Source organism: Limanda limanda, chromosome 20 (genome assembly GCF_963576545.1).
Source record: "Limanda limanda chromosome 20, fLimLim1.1, whole genome shotgun sequence".
Classification (NCBI taxonomy): Eukaryota; Metazoa; Chordata; class Actinopteri; order Pleuronectiformes; family Pleuronectidae; genus Limanda; species Limanda limanda.
Window position 1 is genome coordinate 11,599,188 of NC_083655.1, and position 26,333 is coordinate 11,625,520.

The 26,333-nt window shown below is 42.5% G+C and overlaps 2 protein-coding genes across 3 annotated transcripts in view; one reads left to right on the forward strand and one right to left on the reverse strand.

Annotated features, from left to right (window-relative positions):
• Positions 1-1,635: 1,635 nt before the first annotated feature.
• pcyt1ba (phosphate cytidylyltransferase 1B, choline a) lies at positions 1,636-9,271 on the reverse strand. Of its 2 annotated transcripts, none has more exons than XM_061094134.1 (8): positions 9,191-9,271; positions 5,061-5,160; positions 4,426-4,542; positions 4,122-4,273; positions 3,879-3,957; positions 3,627-3,769; positions 2,642-2,830; positions 1,636-1,860 (listed from the first exon to the last, which is right to left on the reverse strand). In XM_061094134.1, the coding sequence occupies exons 1-8, from the start codon at positions 9,269-9,271 to the stop codon at positions 1,636-1,638; spliced, it is 1,086 nt and encodes a 361-aa protein (XP_060950117.1). The 2 variants fall into 2 exon arrangements, with proteins under 2 accessions (XP_060950117.1, XP_060950118.1); XM_061094135.1 differs by lacking the exon at positions 9,191-9,271 and adding an exon at positions 8,025-8,115.
• Positions 9,272-10,404: 1,133 nt separating this feature from the next.
• pola1 (polymerase (DNA directed), alpha 1) overlaps positions 10,405-26,333 on the forward strand; it is a 48,241-nt gene continuing 32,312 nt past the window's right edge. The window contains exons 1-26 of the mRNA XM_061093854.1: positions 10,405-10,468; positions 10,889-11,016; positions 13,136-13,232; positions 13,311-13,388; positions 13,493-13,608; positions 14,140-14,202; positions 14,713-14,814; positions 14,888-15,041; positions 15,147-15,315; positions 15,523-15,695; positions 15,781-15,893; positions 16,379-16,492; positions 16,583-16,657; positions 16,756-16,894; positions 17,114-17,268; positions 17,431-17,515; positions 17,755-17,816; positions 17,937-18,026; positions 18,118-18,234; positions 18,368-18,543; positions 18,642-18,771; positions 19,339-19,458; positions 19,555-19,645; positions 19,734-19,858; positions 19,989-20,138; positions 20,402-20,524. Of these exons, the coding sequence (XP_060949837.1) occupies positions 10,420-10,468; positions 10,889-11,016; positions 13,136-13,232; positions 13,311-13,388; positions 13,493-13,608; positions 14,140-14,202; positions 14,713-14,814; positions 14,888-15,041; positions 15,147-15,315; positions 15,523-15,695; positions 15,781-15,893; positions 16,379-16,492; positions 16,583-16,657; positions 16,756-16,894; positions 17,114-17,268; positions 17,431-17,515; positions 17,755-17,816; positions 17,937-18,026; positions 18,118-18,234; positions 18,368-18,543; positions 18,642-18,771; positions 19,339-19,458; positions 19,555-19,645; positions 19,734-19,858; positions 19,989-20,138; positions 20,402-20,524 (2,994 nt within the window). The 5' untranslated portion in view covers positions 10,405-10,419. The remainder of the gene's footprint in view (positions 10,469-10,888; positions 11,017-13,135; positions 13,233-13,310; positions 13,389-13,492; positions 13,609-14,139; positions 14,203-14,712; positions 14,815-14,887; positions 15,042-15,146; positions 15,316-15,522; positions 15,696-15,780; positions 15,894-16,378; positions 16,493-16,582; positions 16,658-16,755; positions 16,895-17,113; positions 17,269-17,430; positions 17,516-17,754; positions 17,817-17,936; positions 18,027-18,117; positions 18,235-18,367; positions 18,544-18,641; positions 18,772-19,338; positions 19,459-19,554; positions 19,646-19,733; positions 19,859-19,988; positions 20,139-20,401; positions 20,525-26,333) is intronic.

Genomic DNA, 26,333 nt, shown 5'->3' on the forward strand with positions numbered 1-26,333 from the left:
CTGTTTGAACATTAAAATTTAAAAGATAAAAAAAGACACATTCTCAAAGTTTGTACATATAGTGCAGATTAACATGTAGTGCGTACAGGACAGTAAGTTCTCTACATTGCATGAGGGTATTGTATTGTTTTGTATTGTTAAGGAGGAGGAGAAGTCTGCTCTGATACAGACCAGAGTATAGGGGGTCGTTCATACAGCAAAAGAAAACACTCGGGGTGAGGCTCCAGCTTCAGTTCACCTGGAGGGCTTCAAATATTGAATATTTCAAGTATTGTCAGAGTTCTGGAGAAAAGGCTGCTTCTCCAGGTTCGCCAGTTTTTATTTCACAGCTGACATCATATTCCAAAGAGCGACGAAATGCCTGCTAAACATTGACTGCTAGAAGATGGAAAATTGTCCAAAAGATAATATGGAGAAAGAGTATGTCTGTATGAAGTCACTGCAATTCATGATGAGTGTGAGTGGCTGTGGTGTCGAGGAAGCGTGTGGGTACAAATGAGATTCTATTTACTCTTTGGGGGTGTGGTCTCAATGACTGTTTACATTCAAGAAGCTACTGTTTATTCTGCCTGATCACGACCCAGTGAGACTGACTAACACACAGATTAGGTGCAGTTCACTGATCCATATTGCGGCGTGGGAATAAATAAATCAAGGGAATTTAATATTGTGAATCACTTTTGTTACATTACATAAAATCCACCAGTTCTTTTACCCGGCATTTATGATGAAGTTACGGTGGCTGAGACGTATCACACAATCACATGAGCAGAAAACACAACTTTGAAAAAAGTCAAGCACCTGAACCTTAACTCCTCAGATCTCATTTTAAGCGACGACTTGACCGCGCAAAGTAACTCCGCTTGTTTCATTGTCAACATCTGTTGTCACTCACTTCCTTTGTGTGGCTTTCATATTTGTGTTGTGGTTTTTGCATTCGTGTTTCCCCTTAATGTGCTCGAGTGAGACCTCTCAGCCACCGCGTGAAATGCTGCAAACAAGCGCTAACTATGTGTCTGTGTGTCAACAGCTTCTCCGCCTCTCTGCTATTGTAGCGGCTGCGTCAACTTTTTCAATAATCCCTAATCTCCGAGTTCAACGAGCACAAAGTTACACAGTGATGAATGAATCCAGTTCCCGTCAGACACAGAGATTGTGTAACTTTGTGCCTTTTCACATCCGGTGATCACAGCAGTTACAAAAGACGTCTGTCTCTGCATCTTCCTACGCAAACACTAAACTAAACAGAACATGACAAAAGCAGTGAAGGGATATTATGAGCAGGCCATTGTTTGTCTCTATCAGTGCTGGCCAATCCAAAGCATATCCTCTTCAAAAGATGCTGCAAAGGATTCTGGGCCTTGATATGTGAGTACATATATCCTCGGATCCTTCCTTCTTCGTCTTCCTTCGGTCTCCTTGGTTGCCCAGACAACAGAGATAGTGATGGCTTCTTAGCTCTGCAGTTCAGAACCACATCTCCCATGACCACCCTGTGCAGCCAGTGTTTCTAGTGTAGAGTATAGACGTGTTTGTGTTAGTGGGTTTACTGTGTGTGTGTCTGTGTGTGTGTGAGCAGTTCTCAAGAGTGAAGTGTTTGTGTGCGTGTGCATGGGAGTGTGTTCAGCAGTCCATCTACTTCTCATCCTCATCCCCTTCACTCATGCTGCTCACGGACGCCGACGCTCCTTTCGGGGAGGTCGGGGGCGAGGGCCGAGCGCTGTGCCAGCGTAAGGGGGGGGACGGGGGCGAGGGGGAGCGCAGGGGGGAGAGTTCGCGGGTGGGGCTGCTGCAGGGCGACTCCCGGGGAGACAGAGCGTAGGACAGCATTCGGCCACTGCGTTCCTGGAACACCTGTTTCTAGCGAGGGAAAAAGTACTGTTACTACTTGGGTTGAGGGTGGGATTCAGTAAATATATTCACAGTGGTAACAGTCTATATCAGGGGTTTTCAACCGGGGGTCCGCGGCCCCCTGGCGATCCACGACGGCATTGCAGGGGGTCCGCGAAATTCTCTTTGATTTTTCAACATGTTTGAATATCGTGAAAAATATCTTAAATAGGAAAACTATGTCTAAAATAATATGAAGGTGCTGGTGATCATGAGGCTAAACTTAAGTAGGCCTCAATTGTTTGTGTGATATTGTATGATTATCGTTTGTGACATATTCTGCATTACTTTGTCATCTTCCCTCTTCAGTTGTAGCCCCAGTTTATGTTGATTGTTATTGATCAGTTACTTTAACGTTCTCTCAACATGTCAGCTACATGTCTGTACATTTAAGTCAAGAACGTTATATATTGATGTACATATGGTTCTGAGATTCAGTACAACTACAAAATGCATTTTAATATTGTTTTCAATTCTTAAGCACTGAAAATCAACCGTTTTTGTTGGTTTTTCACAGATTTTTCTAGATTTGTTTGAGGTTTTTATAAACATGGAAAAACAATTGTTAAAACTTCCTTCTATCCACATGCACGCACACACACACACACACGTAGGCACGCACGCGCGTAGGTACATCAGTGGGCCGCGGATTACTTTCTAGTCAGAATGGGGGTCCCTGGGACAAAACCAGTTGAAAACCCCTGGTCTATATGATGATGATGATGAGTGCGAACTTGGTAGAGTTATTTACCCAAGTTCCATCTGGTCCAAAAAGTTCTAAGAAGTTACCGATGAATTCCCTGGACTTCTCCTCCCACTTCTGGATGAGGTCGTTGCTCTTCTCCTCCACACGGTACACAAAGTGTTTACTCTTCTCCTCCACGGTGCGAACCTTCTCCTTCATGCGATCCACCTGGTTCTGCAGTCGGTACTTCTTCTCCTGAGTGGATCAAATGGAGAGGAAACATATAAAGTTGAATCTCTGGAAGAAATGTATTCATTGCATCCTGACTCAGTTAAACTCGTAGGGGACTGGTTGGTGTTCCACTGCATATTTCTATAATGTTATGGAAAAGAAACATGTTTCCTTTGAGTTGCAAATCAGAATAATGACGCCTGAAAATGATTCATGATCTTGAAAAACTCATAAGCTTGATATGATTTCTCTTATTTATTTATTTTAATCACATAATTTAGAATATAACACTAGATCGTGCTATATTCTAAAATGCTATGATATAAACTAAAAATATATATTTAATCGTCTATAAAGACAAGCGCATGTTTGTCTACAGCTCCTAAAAAAAATCAATGAAATGGTTGTTCGTCGGTGTATTTGTCCAAAGACAATTATAAAAGTTAGACAGAAATATTTCTTCAAATTCGATTAGAAGAAAGTACATTATGTTGGTGACTGTGGCTCAGGGAGTAGAGCGAGTAGTCTTCTACCCGGAAGGTCAATAGTTCAATCCTCCTTTCAAAGTGCCGAAGTGTCCTTTGGCAAGACACTAAACCTCAAATTGCTGTCGGCAGTGTGTGAGAGATGTGCGACAGAGGAAGTGCTGCACTGTCAATGGATGAATTGCAAAACTGAACTGTAAAGCTCTTTGAGTGGTGATCAAGAATGGAAAAATGCTATAGAAATACAGTAATATCATTAATTTAACTGAATGTTTAATTGTGCTGTTCAGCATTACAACATCATGGCTGCGTGTAGGATTGATCGGTGACCTTACATTGATGTAGCTGACGTTGAGCTCCTTGGCCGTGTAGCCACGTTGGAGGTTTCGTCGGGCGTAGACGTCATAGTCTCGGACAATCCTGGTGATTATGTCAGACGTTGAGATTCCCTCTGTCCTCTGTGTCGGCACGAACATCCCTGGTTTACAACACAAAGACACACACACACACAAGAACACACTCAGTTTGAAAACTGAAAAGAGAAATCTGCAGAGTTGTCACAGCCCTCAACTTTCTGGAGCACTGACCTGCCTCCTTGATGTGTTTATAAACATCCTCGCTTCCTGCTGAGGAGTATGGGATATCATCATGAGCCACAAAATCGATCTGAGAAACAATCACAGGAGACTTGGTATATGGCAGAAATCTGACATGAGGTTAAACTAAAACCCAGGTGAACACACACAGTAGGTCTCATACATGTCAGTGAACATACATGATAAAGGATTCGGTGTTAAACACACACACACGATGTGTTTTATCATATGCACCTTGTGTTTCTCCAGGAACTCGGGGGTGAGAGTCCAGGGTGCGTCTCTCAAAACCTCGTCGACGTAGCGACAGTGTCTCAGCGCTTCGTAGCGTTCGTGCTCCGTCATGACGGTGAAGCCCTTGTACTTATGGGTCAGCTCATCACTGCACACTGTTCCAAAACAACACGAGAAAGGAAACGCCACAAAACACATCGAAATCACACGAGTTAGACAAGTGGGTTCTTTTTTATTGTGGCATTTCATCTTGTGTGTGGGTGTGTGTGTGTGTGTTTGCATTTGTTCTTCATTGTATCTGTCTTACCTCCGACTATAAGGTATGTGTTGGGGAAGAGGTTCTTGGCCTGCATGAGAGCACGAGCATGTCCAGAGTGGAACAGGTCGAAGATGCCGTCTGCGTAGACTCTGACCGGTCGGTCCACTGAAAACACAAGACAGCAAAACTTATTCCTTTTATACAGATTTCTTTGACATATGCATAATATTGCGTCCAAAAAATGCTCATCCAACTTTTGGCACATTTATTGTGTAATGACAATATTATAAACCAGGTTAATGGTATTAATTGAAATGTATCAACTCTCTATCCAGGAGATTACAGGTGATTATAGGGTTTGTGCATCACAATGGACCATTAGGGCTTTTTTAATTATACTGATATTAGTATTCACAGCACGCAGATCTTTCTGTGTGGAGTTTACATGTTCTCCCAGTATCTGCATAGGTTTTATTATGAACTTATAATTTGCTAGATTTATACAATTTGCAAGTATTAATATTCCTTCTTTGATAAAGAAGTAGAAAAAATAGAGGAAGGAGCTGTATAACTCTGCATATGCAGTATAGCAGCAGTGGTTTTTGAGACAGATTTAATTCAAGGAAAGAAGAAATTCATGTGAGTATTGTATTGAATATGAGCATGAAAGAGAAGAGGTCAACCTGGGGTCCCTCTGCGGGCCTGAGTAATGGTGAGTTTCTCATGAGGGGCGCGGCAGTCACAACTGGCCTCCCTGGCAAAGATGGCCGGCTCGGTCAGCGTCTGGGACAAAGGAGAACAGACAAACCCGGAGATTTAGATACAAGTACAGACCAAATTTCGGAAAATGACGGCGATGATGTTTTCACCAAGGCTTTTACAACATCTAAATTACAAATATTGCATTAAATTACATATACATTAATAAAAAATGTTTCATTGTTTGTTCAAAAGAAACATGGCTGTCCATCCCAGTGAGCGGCACGCCTCTGTTTCCAGCCTCATCTCAGATACAGTAACCTCCATTAAGTTACTGACCACAGCTGAAGCCGGCTCCATGTTGGGCCGAATTAATTCAGAGCTGCACTCAGTGTTATTGATCATGGTGTGTGTGTGTGTGTGTGTGTGTGTGTGTGTGTGTGTGTGTGTGTGTGTGTGTGTGTGTGTGTGTGTGTGTGTGTGTGTGTGTGCATGCGTGTGCGCGTGTGTGTGTCTGTATTGGGTGACAGACAGTAAGGACAGAGTTATGGATCTGTTGTCAAAGGCCTCAGAGGCATAACTCAAATACAAAGAGAAGAATACGAATCATGTGGCCAGTATGTAGGTGACCTCGCGGTGAATTGATCAGAGGGTAAACAATTATAATTTCCAGATAATTAAATCTTGGACGAAGCAGATGGAGGAATGATGAAAGACAGCAGGACACAAAGAAAAAGACATGACAGAGCCAGAAAGGACATTTGAGATAAGAAGGACGACCACCGTTAGCACCAGCTCAAGGTTAAAGTGCTGCAGTGTGTGAGCCTGACAGGAAATGTGTTTCCGTGTGCCATCTGTTGACTGCAGGGAATACTAAGATGAATCTCATTCACACCAATAAAACACGGTTAAGAGTCGGTAAGGAGCAGAAAGACGTGGGGGTGTAAGAGGAGGATGAAAAAATGGAAAGAGATCCAGTCTCGGGGGCAAATGACGTCAGAAATATCGTCTCGGAGCAACAACAAAACCGGAGACAGTCTCATGAGCACGGTCGGAAACAGGCCGGGGTAATGGAGACAGAAACGCAGGGAGGTGTTCTTCTTCGGTAAATATCAAATCAGTGGTCAGCTCTAAACGCTGAAGGGCAGACAAACATTTCTTACTCTACATAAGCTAAGGTAGCGTTCAGCTGTACGGGGAGGGTTTCGATTTTATTTCCAGAGGTTGTTTGGACCACACCTTTGGAATAGAGGTGAACTATCACTGTTTTGAAAAATGACATGCGAAAGTCCAACAGCAACAGTTCCTGGACGTTTTTCATGACTATTTTGTCAGGACAATGTTACGACAATGAGGGTTGGACATTATTCTGAGTTTTCCATGATATTTATTTGTCCTAAAATCTTTTAATGGTGAAAGAAACCTGAACTATAGGATAACATACAGCACTGTGAGGTCGTGTGTTCACCCTGTCCATTGATACATTTTCACCAGATGATAATTAAGGGATCTTGATGCAAAACATCAGGCACATTTAAGGGGACTGATCTCTATGAGTGTGAGCAATCTGGTGCAGCTTGATTGAATTTGAGGGGACGCTCTGCTGAGTGAAGTATCTTCATTTGCTATAAAAACAAAGCTTGATAGTTCCATATTGTGTCATTTTCATCATCTTTTGATAAGGTTGGAAGACATAGAACATATATTTAATGGCAAACAAAATGTTGGTAGATTTGTGTACTAGGTATTGTTACTGTTACACATTTGGCAGTGAGGTCTGTGCTAAAGCCAATGTCAACTAAACACAAGGCATAACTGCAACGCGCCACAAGAATGAAACAACCACATCATTAAAACGTATTTGTAGAATGAGATAGTTGTTTATAATAATAATTGTTTTCTTTTCGCTTTATTATATGAATTGCTGAAATGAAGAGGTCTGGAGACGAGTTGATTTTAATGGATATGCATGTAAATGTCGGTCAAAAGAAGCAGCACATACGAAATAAGGCAGGTGAAGAGTTAGAGCAGCAAGAGGAACAGACGGGAGACATTGATTTTTAATATTTGCCACATATGTATGACTCCCCTTGTGGTGTCTGCCTCCAATTTTACCTGCACACTCTCTCCCTGACCTTTTAAATTGCCAGGACATTTTGCTAGCATGTCTTCATCTTCTCTACACTGGCCCCTCCGTTTGCACAAGAGTTGGAGCCATAAGAGCTGCAACCACAACAGCAATATGCTGAGGGAGCGTCCTCGTCACCTCCATGATTCCTCGGGCGGGGGGGGGGGAGCTTACAAACATTTAGCACAGAGCAGATGGTGCAGCTTAAACACTAACAACCAGCGGGCACACGGGCCTGTTAGGAAGGGCTGGACAGAGGCCGCTCAGTAAAAGCGACTCTTGGACGGGCAAAGAACATCTGGCATGGGAAAGATTAAAGCCCCCCCTCCCTCCCTTAAAAATGGATGAGAGAAGCAGATGAGACTGCATGGGGGTGGCACATGAGAGGATGGAGGGAGGACAGAAGATGGAGAGGACCGAACAACAGAGGAGGAGAGAGAAGGAGGTTTTCTGTCCTGTCTGCCGCAAAGTCCTTTCAGCAGGATGTCCATGCCCTCACACACACACACCCACACACTCACACACACACACACACACTCTCTCACACACACACACACACACAGACACACACACACACACACACACACACACACACACACACACACACACACACACACACACACACACACACACACACACACACACACACAATGTCCATTCAGCAGTCTGAGCATCTCCCTCGGCCACTTGCTGTTGGAGATCTGTTTCATAACAGGGGGGGGATGAGGGGCCTTTCTTTGTCCGCCTCCCTCACACTCTGTACACACCACAACACGTCCATACGCAGGGACAGACACACACTCCACACAGACCACCCTACCGTCCGAGGATGGGGGCAGGTGTGCTCGAGCTCCTCCATTATTTCCCTCAGCGATGTGACTCAGCATCAGTGCAGCGATGAGGCCTCTCCACTCTCCACTCGCTCTGCCTCTTTCTCCTTCATCCGCTCCCCCCGCCCACTCTCTGCTCTGACTCTCTGTCTGTCCTCTACCTCCTCCCTTCTTCTCCTCCTCCTTCTCTCTGATGCCCCTGCTGCAGAGAGGAGGAGGCCACAAAGAGGTCTCACTCTGACTGGTTTTCTGTTTTAGCACAACAAATTGTCATGCCAGTGGGGTTTGATTTGGGGTTTGTGTATTTGTTTCATGTTGTTGAAGTGCAATAACGCCCTTAAGTTGATCTGGAGTGATCAGTCACATCAGCAGCACTAACCAACTGAGAGAAAACAAAGCACTGGGATGTGCTGCTCGTTACGTACGGGTCGGATTGCACAGTGCAGTGAGTCGCTGTGTCGATAGACGATCTCTGCTCGCTCGCAGAGCTCTCTCCATGGCGACGGAAAGAGGAGAGAGCTGCGGGAGAGGACCAATCAGAGAAGAGCTCCAGCGGCCCAGCAGCCCAGGCGGCGGCGGGGATTGGGGGAGTGGTCCATGGCCCCATCAGTGAGAGGCTATCACCCAGTGTCCACTGACCAGGGACATGGTCCGATTGTTGTAGATGTAACATGTTCTAACAGTGAACTAGTGATTATTGTTGATTAGTATTGATTTCTGACAGGGTGTATTCTGCAGAGGACATATGTGTATGAAGGCCTTGGATATCCTAGCCTGTTCCTTCACTTGTAAACTCACTTGCAATAATACAAATAATAATATATTCATCATCAATCACATTGCATCTTTCAAAACCGAGTTTCAAGGTGTTTTTCAAGTTACAAAAAAAAAAAATTAAGGTCTAGGAAACATGGTCATCAGTTGTTGCATCGAGTTAAAGTTGTTGTTTGAGTTCACACACAGTTTAATATACAGATCCATCCTCTTACTATATGTGCAAAGTGGCACAGATATTAGAATGGGATGTTTCCAATGCTTGAAACTACTCAAACAAATTTTCTCAAATGTTTCTCGGCAAACTTTCTACTGTAGCATTATTAAAACACACAATGAAATAGGGTTTCCACTCGTTTTCGTGCGGAGGATGCGTGTTTACCTTCGGTGGTCCCCTTCTGCAACAAAGAGGCGCAACAGCTGCGCAGCCGGAATGCGCCCTGACGCGTCGCTGCTTCACCATCCTGTTCCAACACCAGTAGAAACCACCAGTGCCGAACTGGGTTGTCCTCTTCGCTTTTTCCCGTCTGGTTTTCGCTTGAGAGTCCGCGGCTGGAGCCCGAGTCTGGGGTTCAATTCCAAAGTGCAGCGGAGCGTCTGTCCCAGTCCGGTCAGGTCAGCTGCTCACTAGCTACTGGTCAGCTGCGACCACTGTGGACACAGCAGACCCTCTGTCTACTGGGCTGCACCCAGTGGAGGACACAACTCATGCAACTTGCACCCTGTAGCCTCGTCCTGAGAAGTGATCACGTCTTCTGCACAGTAAAAAAAATAAAATATATATAAGAACAATAATGCATTTGAGAGAACACACAAAAAATAGTGCTTAAGCTGCATAACATGCTCTCATAACGATTTGCTTCTAAAGCCACAAAAAGGATCATAATGGTGATGTGACCATTACCCCACTCTATGTTATGAGTTATGAGGCTATTAGGGTTATATATGGATTATTATTGTGATGTAATGGCACCAAGAGGCAAAAACATGCTTTGGGGACGAAGGACAAACCAGCCTTTGTGTTTTCATTGTTCACTGTAGTTACTGTGTGGCCCCAATCTGGGACAGGAAGCCATTGTGCCCTCCATAGTCCCGCCTGGTCGCCATGGAAACGAACTTTAGAGGGATACACGGGCACAGACACTGAAAAGATGGAGAACCACGTGGCCTGGTCCTAATTTGAAAAATCTAATTTGAGGATAGTCGCTGAGATGTATTTACCATGATGCACACATATACTGCTATTGTGAATATTATATATTATTATGTATTTACCACATTAAAGTTACAATATGTATGTATGGTACTGTACATTATATTATGTTTTCTATGGTATCATTATAGTGTAACACACTGTTCTCTCTAGTAAACATGTCTTTTGATCGAGTGATACAAACAAGACTCTTTCACTGTACAACACTGCCCCCGATGGGCCAGACATCATTTAACCCCATTGGCTGGCAGCGGCGTGATGTCATTTCCTGCATATGACTTTCCCCGGGAAGGCAATTTGGCGGGTGATCGTCCTGTTGTTGTGTTGACTGACCGCTTTCCCACCGACCGACTCTCCGGTGCTCACCAGCTGCTGTCAGACACCCAGAACCTACAGCCATGGCTCCGGTGTCCAACCCGGACAAAGACACGGAGGCTCAGGAAGCCGGTGAGTGGCCCTGGAGCTTCGTTTGTGAGCTAACTCTGGAGGACACGTTAGCTAACACACTTGCTAGCTTTCCCCGTCACTCCAGCAGAGGGACCAGGCTTTGACCATTAGCACGGCTTGTGTCTATAACGTCGCAAACATGCTAACAGCTAGCATTAGAAGTTTAGGCTTTAAATACAATGTAAGCTAGGTCTGCTAGCATCTTCTGGTTTGACTGCTTCCTCATCAATTTACCTTTAATTGATCAAGCAGCCATTGTTTAAATATCGCTTACTATCCATTCAGATGTGTTTATTGTTCAGGTAATATGAGTGTAAAGACAAACCAGGTCGTGCAGGGCAGTCAGTGTTCGTGAGGCTGAATCAAAGTGTCATGTTGGACACCTGCCGTGTCGTCATGGTGACGTGCTCCTGTCCTCAGAGGATGGGGGGGACTCCTGCGGTCTGGCCAAGTCTCGCTCCCGGCGGGAGAAGAAGGAGAAGGTGGGCCGGAAGGCTGCGCTGGAGCAGCTGAAGAAGGCCAAGAAGGGGGAGAAGGTCAAATATGAAGTAAGGACCCCGTGTGGCAAACAGCTTGTGTGTGTGACTGTGTGTGGAGTGAAGTGAGCAGGGGGTGAAACATCACTGCATCCTTTTGACTTGTTAGGATCCATCAGTGGTGTACAAAGTACTTGAAAGCGATACTTGAGTAAAAGTACAGATATCTTACCTTTGAAAGTGACTTCAGTAAAAGTCACCTGTCAGAAAATGACTTGAGTAAAAGTCTTAAAGTCGCTCATATTAAAAGTACTTAAGTATCAAAAGTATCTACTGTTGAAATGTACTTAAGCATCAAAAGTACAAGTACCAAAATTAAAAATGCAAAGTGCTTTTTATAGTAATCCTATACAGACACAAAACAACCCAAAATGTTTCTCGTCAAGATTTATCTCAACTGACTGAAAAATTATAACAACAATATGAATACAATGTATATAATGTATCATTTTACCAATTTTGAAACCTAGATGCTGAGGTTCAAATAGTAGTGGACCAGCGCATCTGAACTCCTAGAGACAACACAGAATCAACTATAAACAGTTTTCAGAATGTAAGAAGTAGTTCTTTGTTCTCAAATGTAACGAGTAAAAGTAAAAAGTTGTCAGGAAAATAAATACTCAAGTAAAGTACAGATATGTGAAAAATCTACTTAAGTACAGTAACAAAGTATTTCTACTTCGTTACTTTCCCCACTGGGATCCATGAACACATCTTCTCTGACTTGTGTCAACCGATCAGCTGGTTTTACACCAACATGTCATTTCCACATGTTTACCATGTCTGTTTCTTTATCAGAAGGAAAGTGCTGTGTTGTCAATTAACAAAAGAATGATCACCAAATATATATTTTTTAATATTGTTAACATATTCAGCAGTGTGTTTTTTTTTGTCATGAGGCCTTTGTAGAATCTAGAGATAACTTCTTTATTTGAATCATTTTGGTAGGCACCGAGAAATATTCTCAATATTGGGTCAGCAAGGTCTGTTCTGTTTCTAATATTATGTTCAAAATAACTGCGTATCTGGAGGTACCTATAAAAATCAGATTTTTCAAGACAGTATTTTTCCTCAGGCGTCAAAGTCCTTTAATTGTCCCTTTTCTGTAGGGGAATAAAATGTTGTTATATCCTTTCGAATCCAAAATTTAAATCTATTGTCAATTTCATTTGGTTTGAACCCAGGGTCATACGCGCACCACTGAAGTATTTGCAGTTTATGAACTAGCATATATTCTCCTTTAATTGTATTCCAGATTTTGAATTGGAATTTGATCCATGGATTTTCCACATTGTCTATGAGTTTGCCTAAATTTGTATGTGCCAGTACTGCATGAATTGGGGGATCTCTCATGATGGAGAGTTCAATGTCTTTCCATCTGGAACAAAAAATTGGGGTACATATGTTAATCAGGGGTTTAATTTGAGCGGCGTAGTAATAATCCTTAAAATTAGATAGACCCATTCCTCCTTGCTCCTTTATGATCACCAATTTTAAGGGGAAAAATTCCAACATCTTGGCTCGTTTGCTTCTTATATTATTAAAAATTCTTCACACCTCCATTTCGTGGAACAGCTGCATCAGAGAGGAACGAGTAGATCAAAACTTGTGAAAGAGCTCCAGCATGATGTCTAACTTGCCATCAGAGATTTATTACGCAACGGTTTGGAACCAGATGAAGGTTTAGTACCGAACGTCACATAATAAAAAATCTGTGATTGCGAGTTAGACTTTGTGCTGGAGCTCTTTCACAAGTTTTGATCCTGTCATAGTTTATGAGACCTACAAGGTTTTTGACTGTTGGTGACACAGTCAACTACAAATCTGCAGACCTTGATGTGTTTAGCAGGGCTGTGCATCAACCTTTTGTGCACATAACACTGGTGCTACAGAGGTAGTTTTGGAGCATTAGTGAGCAACCCATCATCAATTCACCTCACACACAAGCAAGTAAACAAACATATAGGTCGCACTACACAGCCCTGTTCAGCACATTCTATAGGATGAACAAGCCATTTAATATTCATAATCTTGTTTTTAAACCTTTCAGCAGAATTAAGTGCTCCAGGATTTGATATTTACTCAGGTTTGCTTGTTTAATAGATGTGAAACCAATGATCGTGTTTTCCAGGTGGAGGAGCTCACCAGTGTTTACGAGGAGGTGGACGAGGATCAGTACTCAAAGATGGTTCGAGATCGACAAGAGGACGACTGGATTATTGACGATGGTGAGTCTCAGTCTCTTTATCCACTGCAGCAACATATGTATGTGATGAAGAGGTCTTATAACACTCCTCTTCACCTAGATGGAACAGGATATGTGGAGGACGGACGAGAAATCTTCGATGACGATTTGGATGAGGACGTAGTGGAAAACAAAAAAGGTGAAACTAAGACTGCATCAGACACTAGTTTTATGTATTTCTCTGAGAATGGGAGTTGGACCATGGACAGTTTAAGTGTGTAAATCCATTGTTTGTGTTTGCAGGAAAAGCAGGTGCTAAAGGAGCAGACTCCAAGAAGAATGCTAAGAAAGCTGCCGTCTCTAAGCCCAACACCATTAAGAGCCTCTTCATGAACAGTAATGTCAAGCGGCCGGCTGAGGTGTGTTTCTGACTTTATTAACTGCTTCTATTACAACTTTCCTCCAGTCTGCATTTTGATTTTCGGAACCATCCCTTTCTCAGGAACCACTCAAGATAATGTCTTTAAATTTATCAGATACATTCATTTAGATTTGAAGATGAACACAATAGATTTTGTTTGTTAAAGGTCACTCTGGCCTCACAAAAGCCAATTTTTGACCACAACCCAAGAATTAATATGTAAATTATGACATATTTATTAGAATCAATGTCAACACAGCCAATGTTTCACTTCCCAGTCACGTTATAATGTTCTGTTTTCTGGCCATTATTTAACCATAACTCAGGAATAGAGAGGGAGATTGTGATCATATTTCCTGCAGCACCTTTGCCTGGTAGAGGCATTCATACAACTGCATGGCATCAATTCTAGTTTTACATTTAGGTCGAAGTGAAAACACAAAAATGGAACAAGAGAAATCACTGACACCAATTATTGCTCCTTTAATTGTTCATGCATTGATCAGGATTGTAATTTTGTGTGTTGCAGAAAGACGTGGACCTTTCCAAAGACGACTTATTAGGAGACATCCTACAGGACCTGCACTCTGAGGTTAGTAACACACCATCACCATCTAATTATTTTTGCTTCCTTTATAGAGATACTTTGACAGCAGCATTGAGTTTGATGTCTCCCATAATTTGTCAAGAGGTTGCTAAAAATATAGATTTTAAGATTAATGATCCGCGAGCAGGCCATGCGTAAATGACAAGGGACACCAGAAAGTAGAAATACACAAAAGATAAAAAGTGATATAAATATATATAAAAACATGACTAAATCCCATGGATCCAAACACTTAATTCGGGCATAATTAAATTATGGGGAGTCTTTCATGCCCCTCTGTCAGGTTTCAGTAAAACACAGAAGGATCTCAACCTTTTGTGGTGAAGAAGTCATATAAACAGGATTTCTCATGTCGGTTAATATGGTTTTGCCTTTTTCTTACGTAGTGATGGTGAATTTTTTTCATAGCCGACCTTTACTCCTCTTTTTGTCCATGTCTTATCTGATATATTGCCATGTTTGCTTTTAAAATCAGTTTTTAATCTGTCTTCCTAGAAACCAAATCCTTTTGCAGCTCCGCCTGTGGTGGCTCTGAAGAAGAAGAAGTCTCTTGGATCACCCTTGAATCCGTTTTCCATCAAACCTCAAATGCCAAAGGTATTCTTCAATCTGTTAACATTTTCTGTCATAGTTTTGAAATTATTTTAAACATATAATGTTTTGTCACCAGGAGTCACCCTCGGCTACAGGGTTAAAGTCCAAAGTGATCCGCCCGCCGCCTTCTCACCCGAGCCCGAGGACATCAGCTTGTCCTCCTCCCTCCAAACCTGCTCTTCCTTCAGAGAAGCAGCGGGTGAAAGTGAAGGAGCTGGATGAAGAGGAAGGTGAGGAAGACAGAGACAGTTGTGCAAAAATACAAACTTTTACTCTGTTTGTCTCCTTATACAAAAAGAGCTCACTCTAATCTTTTATGGCGACTTGTCTCTTAGTAGATGACTCTCTGGCGTTTGATGGTGTGGACTTCGACGAGCCGATGGAGGTTGGACTGGAGGAGGAGAAGCCTGTAGTTACTGAGGATGCTGAGCTTGGATCTAAAGTCGTGGCGGTGGCTGCAGTGAAAGTGGAGCCCAAAGAAGAGTGTCCGGATCCCGTCCTCGTGTAAGTTTTAATCTGCCTTTTTATATTTCTGTTCGAGACCTGGATGAGATTTTTCTGCCTCAGTTTTTTCCGTTTTCCTCAGAAGAGTTACACAGAATCCTTCATGTATAATAAATGCATAAAGTGAATTATGTGCTTTTGCTAACATGGGAGTGATTCACAAATGAGCTTGAGTTTTCACATCTTGTTTCCATGGTCCATTTCCAGGTCGGGCAGGATCGGAGGCTCCTGGGGACAAGAGGAGGAGGGTGGAGTCACTGAGGCTCAAGCTGAGGTACTGGTCGACTCCAGCAAACTCCCCCTAGTGGAGGGCCCAGACGGGGAGCAGGTTTTCCGCTTCTATTGGTTGGATGCATTCGAAGAGCCGTACAGTAAGCCAGGTGAGTCAAACTTACACTTGAAGGGAAAACGTATAGAGAGGACACTATCGCTGTGAGGCACCTGCTGATATTTACATTTCACTAGGTGTGGTGTACCTGTTTGGAAAAGTGTGGATCGAATCTGCAAAGTCTCACGTCAGCTGCTGCGTTTCCGTCAAGAACATCGAGCGGACCATGTACCTGCTGCCTCGGGAATACGTAGGTCTCCTGTTCTGTCACATGACCGCTAATCTCACTCTCATAGGATGGTTAGAGTTGCTGTTTTCAGACCGGGGGAAATTGAATGGAACAAATGTTAACGAGAGTTAGGTTTTCAGGAACAGAACGACCAGGTTCTGCTGCTAATACTTAGTGGATTGTTCGACAACTTAAACAGATGTTATAGTGAATCACGACCTTTTAATAATTATTTTTCTGTCTGTATGTACACTTCATCTACAAAGTTATCTCTTATTACTGACTGTAATGAGTAAGACCACTTGTTTATATTCTCAGTCAGTTGCCTTTTAGTCTAATTACAGAACTTTAATTACACTATAAAGTTTTATAGTTTTGGAATCTAAAATAAGTATATACCATTTTCCATGCAAAGTACATAGATGACTTTCTACTTGTGAAAGGTGTGTGTGATCACTTTAACACTTTTTTACTAACTTGTTTTTTCTTCTAACTTTAATCAACAGAAAGTAAATCCTAAAACTGGGGAGGTGTCGGATACTCCTGTCGGAATGATGGACGTTTACCAGGAGTTAAACGAGCTCTCTGAGAAGTTCAGGATTATGAAGTTCAAGTCCAAGGTTGGTTCCAACCTCAGTTATAGCATAATAATATTTTTCTGGTGGGTGGCTTGTCTGACTTGTTTGTGGTATCTGTGTTTGTCTCTGCAGAAAGTGGACAGAAACTACTCCTTTGAAATTCCTGATGTGCCCAGTCAGTCTGAATACCTGGAAGTCCGATATTCTGTGAGTAGACAAATGCACACGTATCCACCTTCCCCAGATTGGCCATGGTTTTCTCCTAGTAACACATTTATCTATGTGGGGAATTTGTTTTTTTGTAGGCCGAGTTTCCTGCTCTGCCTACTGACCTGAAGGGGGCAACCTTTTCCCACGTTTTCGGTACCAACACCTCCAGTCTTGAGCACTTCCTCCTCAGCAGGAAGATCAGAGGGCCTTGCTGGCTCGACATCAAGACTCCACGTAAGAAGGATTTCTAGATATGTGGCCCATGTTTCAAAGATTGATCATAACCTGCTTTCAGTTAAATATTAATTGTTTAAAAAGGATTATGCACGTAACAAGTAAATATGCTCCATGTCATCAGAGTAGGAAATGTTTTCTCTGGATTTTACAATAAATTTGGAATCTCCTATGAAAACTGTCAATGTAACATCTCCTCTGTGTGTGTGTGTGTTTTAGAGCTGATGAGCCAGCCGGTGAGCTGGTGTAAGGTGGAAGCTCTGGCCCTGAGAAGTGACCTGGTCTCTGTGGTTAAAGACCTGACTCCTCCGCCCATCACTGTCATGTCCATCAGCCTCAAGACGATCCAGAACACCAAGACGCACCACAATGAGGTCAGAGCATCGTCAATTTCCACTTTAAGCAGGAACTGTATGATGGATTCATTATTATAGTATATATTGTTATTATTTAACAGTGTTATTTATTTCTGTGGCTGTTTACAGATTGAAATATAAAGTGATCAAGGACGTGATGATATAATTGTTCTCCTGCAGATTGTGTCTCTGGCTGCACTCGTTCACTATGAGTTCCATATGGATAAAGCTGCACCTCGACCTCCCTACCAGACCCACTTCTGTGGTGAGCTATTCAAATTTGCTGTTTTTTTTTACAATTGCATGGAATTGTGTATGAAATGGAAATGTATGGGAATTTAATCATATTCAGTCTCATAAATATGTAATAAACATCAGATTTACATTTTATTCTGCAGCCAGTAGGTCCTACGGTTAAACATGTTGAATACTAATCAGAAGCTCAGTCGACAAGTAAGTTTAAAAATGATGAACGTTTAGGAATCATTATTCTTGTTTTTTCAGTGGTCAGTAAACCAGCAGACTGCATCTTCCCGTACGACTTCAAAGAGGCGATCAGGAAGAAGGTGAGTGGCCAATGTTTACAAGTTTCTTTTGACTTGATGTAGATAATATTGTATACACTCTGGCTCCTCTCCGTGGTCTGTGTGAATGCTGAACATTGAGTGTCTCCCTCCCTCTGTTAGAATGGAAAGGTGGAGATAGCTGCCACAGAGCGAACTCTGCTCGGCTTCTTCTTGGCCAAGATGCACAAGATTGACCCCGATGTGCTGGTGGTGAGTCGAAGACACCGGGATATAAGAATATAAGATGCACAGGAAACGGGTGAAATGCTTCATCAGCGTGGTGACCTTTTCTTTCCTGCAGGGCCACGATATCTTTGGTTTTGACCTGGAAGTGCTTCTGCAGAGGATCACCTTGTGCAAGGTTCCGCACTGGTCTAAGATTGGACGCCTTCGGAGGGCCACTATGCCCAAATTAGGTGTAAGAAAAACAAAAATCACAAGTAATGGAGGCTGTTGTTGTATTTCTTTACCGTTCTTCACATCACTAATCATTTCATATGTTGTATGTGCTTGTGTTTATGTGTTTTTTTTTGTGGCCGGTATTCTTGCAGGGTCGTGGTTCCTTTGCAGAGAAGAGCGCAACATGTGGCCGACTGGTGTGCGATGTGGAGATCTCAGCCAAGGAGCTGATTCGCTGTAAAAGTTATCACCTGACTGAGCTGACTGCACAGGTGCTGAAAACGGAGAGAGTCACCGTTCCGCAGGAAGATATCAAAAACCTCTACAGGTGAATACGTTTTAAAGGGACGTTTAATGTAAATGTCGTCTTTTTCCAAACATTATTTTTGTTTGTGCATCCTAAACTGTGACTTTTGTGTTTGTCAGTGACTCTCCTCACCTGCTCTACCTGTTGGAGTTGACCTGGACGGACGCCAAGCTGATCCTCCAGATCATGTGTGAGCTCAACGTGCTGCCGCTGGCCCTGCAGATCACCAACATCGCCGGCAATGTCATGGTAACATTCAGCAACACTGTTTCATATTTCTGATTTCATCACACCAGGGTTAGGGTAAGGGTTAGGGTTAGAAACGAATAGAAACTCAATCAGTCAACAAGTAACATTGCAATTCACAGTCTTGATGTTAATATCCAAAAAGCAGACACTTAAAATACCTCTACCTTAAATTATTAAGGGGTGAGCTTGAGAGAATATTTGACCCCACAAAGTGAAAACGTCTGTACCATCAACATTATTATTTCTGATGTTCGTGACAAAAGACAGAAGGATAGACAGTCGCAGAGGTTTAAGAAGTTTAGTCATCAGCTTTTCTTTTTTTTTTATGTGCAGTCAGAAGCAGAAGAGTTTGTGACATAATAAATACTTTGTTCTTGTGAATGATTAGAAACGATTTTAGACTTTGAAAGCCTTTTCTAAAACTTAGTGTCTGTTTGTTGTGATCAACCCATGCAATTTACGGAGAGATTTTTGGAAGGAAAAAAAGATGCATCACCTCTGAAGTTTACTTCTGGCTTTTTTTGGTCTTTTCTTTTCCTTTTCCAATCACTTGATTCTTCTCTGCAGTCTCGTACTTTGATGGGCGGTCGCGCCGAGAGGAATGAGTTCCTGCTGCTTCATGCCTTCCATGAGAAAAATTACATCGTCCCAGACAAACCCTCCTTCAAAAAGGCCCAGCTGGCATTGGTAGAGACGCACAAACGCACAGATTTCTCTTTTTCGATGTACAATCATGTGACCAGTGTTTCTTGTCTTTTCCCCCTTTGTGTTCATGTGTCACAGCTCGATGGAGAGGATGACGTGGATGCAGGGAAAAACAAGCGGAAGAAGAAGGCAGCTTATGCTGGAGGTCTAGTGCTGGATCCTAAAGTTGGTAAGAACACGCTGGAAATCGTTGCAATTTGTGTTGGTCTTATGTATCTGTGTGTTTTCTGTAACCGCCCTCCATCTCTTTTCTTTAGGTTTCTATGATAAGTTTGTGCTGCTGCTCGACTTCAACAGCCTGTATCCCTCAATCATCCAGGAGTTCAACATCTGCTTCACCACTGTGCAGAGGGAAGCTCAAAACACTCTGAAGAAGAATGAGGTCTGTCAGTTGCTTCTTCACATGTTTACTACACGTGATTTATTCATGCAAACACTAGGGTGGCTCAAAATCCAGGTCACCAGCATCACTTTCCATTCTCTGTTTTTAATTCCTGTTGTCGTGATTATAGGTGAACGAGCCAGAGGAGATTCCGGAGGTTCCTGATTCCGCCCTGGAAATGGGAATCCTGCCAAAGGAAATCAGGAAGCTGGTTGAGCGGAGAAAACAAGTGAAACAGCTGATGAAGCAGCAAGACATCCACCCAGACCTTTACCTGCAGGTACACATGACGGTGTCACTCTCTCTGTTTTCTAGACAGAGCATGTGTGATTATCTTGCTAAAGCAGAACAAATGAGTATGGGAGGTATAGAACAAGGTTTGTCCGTTAGTTGATAAATGTTCGATGGCGTCATTCTCTTGGATGAATAGAATTAAGCCCTGTAAAACAGTCATTACTAAGAATTCTTGATTATGACTTTGGCCAAGCCAGATATAAGCCGACTGTATTTTACCGAACTTAACTCTGGTTAATGGTTCCACAGTACGACATCCGTCAGAAGGCTCTGAAGCTGACGGCTAACAGCATGTACGGCTGCCTGGGATTCAGCTTCAGCCGTTTCTACGCCAAGCCACTCGCTGCCCTGGTCACACACAAGGGTCGAGAGGTGAGTCCAACACAGACACACACACACATGCACTTTGATCAATGACTGTGGCCATTACAGATGCCAAAATCTTTAATTGTCATGCCTCTGAAAGCTGATACACATCCAAACAAGCTGAACTAAAAGAAGATAAGACATTTAGGTATCGATCCCTGTAGGAGAAATTCAATTTGAAACAGCAGCACAAAAAGTAGTAGTTTAAGGGTAAACATGCTAAGAAATAAAATAGGAATAGAAACAGAATCCAAAATACATACGATAAACAGAAGGATATACAATAACATATATACTAATTCTATAAAAGTGCAATATGTCTGTTGTATAAGTACATAAGCTTATGGTTAAACACAGAGTAGATCATACAAAAGCACATACACTCAGACTGTGAGTGTAAATCTCTGGTCTTCACAGTTAATCAACAGGAGAGTCGAAACAGTTCAATTCTTATCCACAAGGTGGCACTGCTACATCAGAATCCACGCTCCCTCCTCTGTTCCATTTTGCTCCAGACTTTTTCTTCCTCATCTCCTGTTTCTTTTTTCTTTTTCTCCTGTCTCACATTTGTCAGGCGCACTCTCTCTCTCTCCACTAAATAATGTCTTCCTCGCTCGCCCTTCCCTCTAAATATGATTAATCCTTCAAGTTCATTTTGTCAGAATAAGAGGCCTGCTCTCGTGTCTGTGATATCAATAGTCCTGGGTGAGTGTTTTCCAGTAACAAAATCCCCCCCACACACACATACACACACACTCTGAACACTCACTCTCCCCATGTAAAGTCTGTTTGTGTAATGACTCCGGTCAACACGCACGAATGGAACAACGTGGGCGTGCGCGCTCAATAAACTGGTGCGAAGCGGCGTGTGTGCTGCATGACATAAACGGCTAAACCTGGTATTGTAACCGAGCACCACGCTCACACTCTCTCTCCCACCTCGTCAGTGGTTGTACTCATGTTCTTTTAATGAGCTCTAACAGTACACATCCTCAGCAGAGGCGTCAGGCTTTGCCTCAGGGGACTCCTTCATTAAGATCCCCTTACACACTCATTGTGTTCCCTAATGGAGGGCAGGGCAGTAACTGTGTGTGTGTGTGTGTGTGTGTGTTGTTTTGTCAGTCGGTTTGTGCCTGCAGTCATGCTTGTTAGGCTGACAGAGCTACATTGTAAAAGGTGTGTTTTTTATATGCTGGTACAGGTGGGAGTTTCTCTCACCCCAGACTGCCAGAGGTGCATGTGTTAATTACACTTCACCTCCTTCTTGCTTAATTTGCTCCAAAAAGCATAAACAGGAAGTCAGGTTCGCTCTCATCATCTGAAATGGTGGGTTTTTTGCACATTTTTTGTGCAGTTGTGTTAAACCAAATAATTTGGAAACATAATTTAAATGTGAATTCCTTGTTTGTAAATGGCGCAAAAGAAAATGTAATTTAATTATCATGTCAGTTAAAAAACTCCCTTAAGATTAAGGACTCAACAAATATGTAGTGATTTTTCCCAATACTCAAGATATAAATTGCTGAAATAATCTTTTGTAAAACTTCAAGCAAAATAATAATTGGCTTTTAAAATAAAGTAAAGGTTTGTAAGTGGTAAACGTTTGGCATCAAATAATGAAACGTGTAAAGACTTTCACCAGGAAAGTTATTTGTTAAAAGATAAAGTTGGCAACTTTCTGGATTTTTATTTTTTTCAACAAATCCAACGAGAACAACAACAACTAACTCAGTCCACGACCCTTGCTGTTTCACTTCTTAAATTAAAAAAGATGAATAACTGAAGAAAATTTGAAGAAATTTAACTGAAACGGGAACTTTTTGTGGAATATTTCCGCTCTGAGTTCTTAAGGAGGTAATTGTGTGATATTAAACTCCACCAGTCTTTTGAGTTTTTATTAGAAATAACTTTCCCAGTGTGCTGAGGCCTCTGTACACTAACTGTATTCCCTTAGGACTTCACTTCCCTGGTTAGTTGCACACGGTGGCGAGTGAATTGACATGATTGGAGACACGTGCATCGTAAGGTTATCAGTCACATCTGAAGTCACGGTGTGCTCACGGTGTGCACACGGTTCACAGCTCAGACTTGCTGAGCTAGCAGGAGATTCCACTTTGCACAATGTTAGAGTTTTGTTTACTTTGTATCTATGATGCATCTATTTTTACCTCTGGCTGTATGAAGATCATAGCCTCTCTAAATAGTATGTGTTGTTGATGTTTAAGACAATTAATAAATAAAAACCTAGAAATTAAGTTAAATTTGTAGATATCTGTGATTCAACTGTTCAAATTAAAGACATCTATTAATGTTTTAACATTGAATTACATTTACATGATTCAATGTTCAATGGTTTATAGTTTCATGAGGCTTTGACGTCATTGTTTTTCTGATCTGGACGGACAAAACTAAATATATCTTTTTAGAATGTAGATTTAAAACGTGAAGTGCCCCCAGTACAGGAGTCTCTAAATAGTATGTGTTGTTGATGTTTAAGACAATTAATAAATAAAAACCTAGAAATTAAGTTAAATTTGTAGATATCTGTGATTCAACTGTTCAAATTAAAGACATCTATTAATGTTTTAACATTGAATTACATTTACATGATTCAATGTTCAATGGTTTATAGTTTCATGAGGCTTTGACGTCATTGTTTTTCTGATCTGGACGGACAAAACTAAATATATCTTTTTAGAATGTAGATTTAAAACGTGAAGTGCCCACAGTACAGGAGTCATCACTTAGCACACGTACACTGGCGCTGGTTTGGTTCAACACTTTGAACCAAACCGAGCTGTTTTTATTGACTCTGCATCGGGCGCTGAAGTTTAATGACCGCCAGCCAAGTGGTTCTTGGTAGTTTCCGACTGCGGCGAGCCAGAGAGGCCAGCTGGCATTTATAGCCGGGTTTCTAGTGTATTTGTGGGTATTGCCATTTGCACCCCCGCCCCCATTTTAATCGTCACATTTGCACTCAACTTTCATATCATGATTTAAGAGGCCTTTTATATTTATAATTGTAACACGCGCACTAACCACTACTCGGTAGCGGAACATAAATCCACCCTCCCCGCCCCATGCCGCGTTCCCTTCATCTGTGCGGACGAGTGTTCGGCTGAATGCGCGTGTGTTCTTGGCTTAGCTCTCACCTTTCTCTCACTCTCATTTTAAATTGAGGCCTTAACCCCCTGTGGCACAACGGGTCAGGCCAGGGACCACAGCGGTTTGTCCGCCCGCGGCGGGTTTTAGACGAGAAGGCTCAGAAGGGGGATGACAGACCCTTGGCTGTGGCTCTTCTGGTCAGATTTGCCAAGTTAAGAGCGGAAAACCCCCACTTACCCCCTTCCCCACGACTCATATACAAGTTCCTTGAGTATGTCTTTCATCTGTGTGTGTGTGTGGGTGTGGATGTGTGTGTGTGTGTCTTTGACTGTGTGTTAATGCCAATCTGTGAATGTGCACAAGTGCTACTGGCCGAACTCTGCCCTTTGTCGGGGAGACCATTTGTTGTGGCCCTCCTCTGTCCTGGTATGTGTGGGTATTAAGGGGGGGGATGATGGGTATTAAGAGGAAGGTGAAGGTTTAGGATTACACAGGCGAGGGTTCACCACAGATTGATGTCCCCCTCAACCCCTCTGCGTTATTTTGGGTTCTTTTGTATGTTGGCCAGAGAGCGGTCGGGTGCAGAGGAACAGATCTATGACTCAGTCAACTCGCACACATGTGTATGTTAAATAAGCTGAAAGATGCATTTGTCACACCAGTAAGACTCACTGTCCAGTGAAGAGTGGCTGCTGAATCCCTGACATTATCCCACGGTTTCACATGACACAGGATAGAGAGGGTTTTCTGTAAGTGTCTAATAATGGAGCCTATCGTCTATTGTCCGATTACGAATCGGTTATTATTTTGGGGCTTCTGGGGTAGAGGTCGGATATCCGGGTTAGGGCTCCATACATTGAGTAGTTTGTTTTATCACACAAGTCAAACTTTCTCTACACAAAACACAACACTTTTTGCAGATTTGTTTAAATCCAGACAATATTTTGGGGCTAATCTCTAGCTGCATAAATTATAATAACCAATGTTCACTGGATGTGTTCCACCTCTTTTGCTCTCCACATGGACTGTTTACCTACGCTCAGCCAAAATCTTCTTAAACATAATTGGTCTAATCAGAAACCACAAGACTCCCTGTCTCCAGATTCTTCGTATTCAGTTGTAGAATCTTTTTATAGAGATAAGTTAAATTGCTGCTTGATAAGGAATCATGCAGGAAAAACTCTACTGCATTTAGCTGGTTATTGCCTGGTTATTTGTGGTTATTGGCAGGTTATCTGTGTTCATTTCATGCCTGGTGCCTAATATTACTTGTCACAGCAAACCGGGGTGTCTGTTACCAGTCAAGGGCACCACAACAGCTGCCACACCACCATGATTTTGTTTTAAAAAATCAGGAACCTTCCCTTGTCACCACAAACAAAATGTGTGTGTGTGTTGGTGTTTATGTCCTCTAAACGAGTGATGTTAACAACAGGCTGGTGGAAGCCGCTGATTGTTGCGGAACGCAGATTGGTTTGACTTTTGACCCTTTTGCCAGCAAACCTGACAACCATTAGCAGGTGTGTGTGGATGGAGGATGCCTCCCGACGGCCATTCTCCTGTAATTGAGTCTCTGTCCTTGTGTTTAAAAACAGCCTGACAGGAGCTCGTAGTTGACATTATTGGACGGCATGCAGAGTGAAGAATAGAAGTGGGCTTGGGTGACAGAGCAGAGGGTGCGGAGAGGTCAAAGTTTGGTTTAGGTTAAACCTCTATTTGTACGTGTGTATGCGGGTGTAATGAAGTCTGAGTAAATATTGTTGTCCCCCCTGTTTAGGGAGCGTTTCATTCTCCTTGTCCCAAGAATCACAAATCATTTCGCCCGTCTCGGACACAGGAATATCTCGACTACAGGCTGCGATGGTTGTGCACGGAAATATTGTTGCCCTTGTTTCTTTAATGCAGGGTTCCAATCGCCGCTGCTGTCACAGAATCACTGGGGTCACATTTACGTTTTCCTAAATTAGACGTAAGAATACATAACCCCCCTCCCTTACAATGGTGTGTCTGCACATGCATGTGTACGCGCTCGTGTCTGGGGAAATGAGGGCTGCATGTTTCCATGGTCCTGCAGTCGGCTTAAAGAGCTGGCTTTGCTCTTGATAGGCGGGGACTTAACAAATAGTCACATGGGAGCGTCGCTGCTATTTTGGCTGCATTAGCTTGTCTGTGAGGGCTGACACTGGACAGGACAGGGTTTCAGAATCCAAACTGCGACGTTGGTAACACCTACTAATGAGGCCATGTGAGACCGGGCTAATGACAGGGATTATAATTGATAATGGATTGATCTGACATCTGCTGTCTTTATCAGGGCTACTGATAGGGCTGCATAAGCGGATAATTAGTAAATGGTTTAGCCTGACTTGGCACAGAAGTGGTGCACATGTACAGTTCTATTGAAACCTTTGAGTTTCCTGATTTATGACCTGAGAGACTTGATGCTCTGATCTTCACTGCATTGCATGGATGGTAAACGCATCATATAAAAGTCACAGCGTTGAGCTGCAAGTTTCGCAATCATTTTTTTATTCGGCTCGACGTTAAAGCCTTAATTACTATATTTTAAAGCCACTGATGCATATTTAAATGTAATTTCAAAACTGATTATAAACGTTAAGAAAAATGCCTCTTTTGACCGATTTAGCCCTTTAAGGTCTATTCATAAGTCTACGTGATATGATTATGTATTTTATAACATCTATCGTTT